The sequence below is a fragment of the Passer montanus genome, unplaced genomic scaffold, assembly GCF_014805655.1.
Source record: "Passer montanus isolate IOZ18808 unplaced genomic scaffold, ASM1480565v1 scaffold11503, whole genome shotgun sequence".
NCBI lineage: Eukaryota > Metazoa > Chordata > Aves > Passeriformes > Passeridae > Passer > Passer montanus.
The window spans coordinates 1-299 of record NW_024358172.1 but is presented as its reverse complement, the minus strand read 5'-3'; the positions used below and the strand labels follow the sequence as shown (position 1 = coordinate 299).

General features: G+C 66.6%; 1 protein-coding gene across 1 annotated transcript; it reads right to left on the bottom strand.

Moving 5' to 3' along the window:
- Positions 1-3: 3 nt before the first annotated feature.
- LOC120496475 (proteasome subunit beta type-5-like) lies at positions 4-270 on the bottom strand (the record flags this gene model as incomplete). Its single annotated transcript, XM_039696964.1, has 1 exon — positions 4-270. A coding segment is annotated over one exon (267 nt), but the record flags the coding sequence as incomplete, so codon positions are not given.
- Positions 271-299: the final 29 nt, after the last annotated feature.

The following is a 299-nucleotide window of genomic DNA, read 5'->3' as shown; positions in this document are numbered from 1 at the left end:
CTGGTACACGAGGTTGGCTAGCAACTTGGACGCGGCGGCCACCGAGACGGGCTCCTTGTTGCGCAGCTCCTGCACGCGGCACTGCCGCGCCACCAGCCGCTGCCAGAAGCTGCAGTCGGCGGCGCCGCCCGCCATGGTGCCCAGGATGCGCGGGTTGATGGGGAGAACCTTCAGCACCGACTGCGAGGCGATGTAGGAGCCGGCCGTGGCGCGCGAGTCCACGGCCACCGTCACGCCGTGCCGGGACTGGGGGGAAAGAGGGGAATTTGGGTAGAATTTGGGCAAAAACGGGAAAAAAA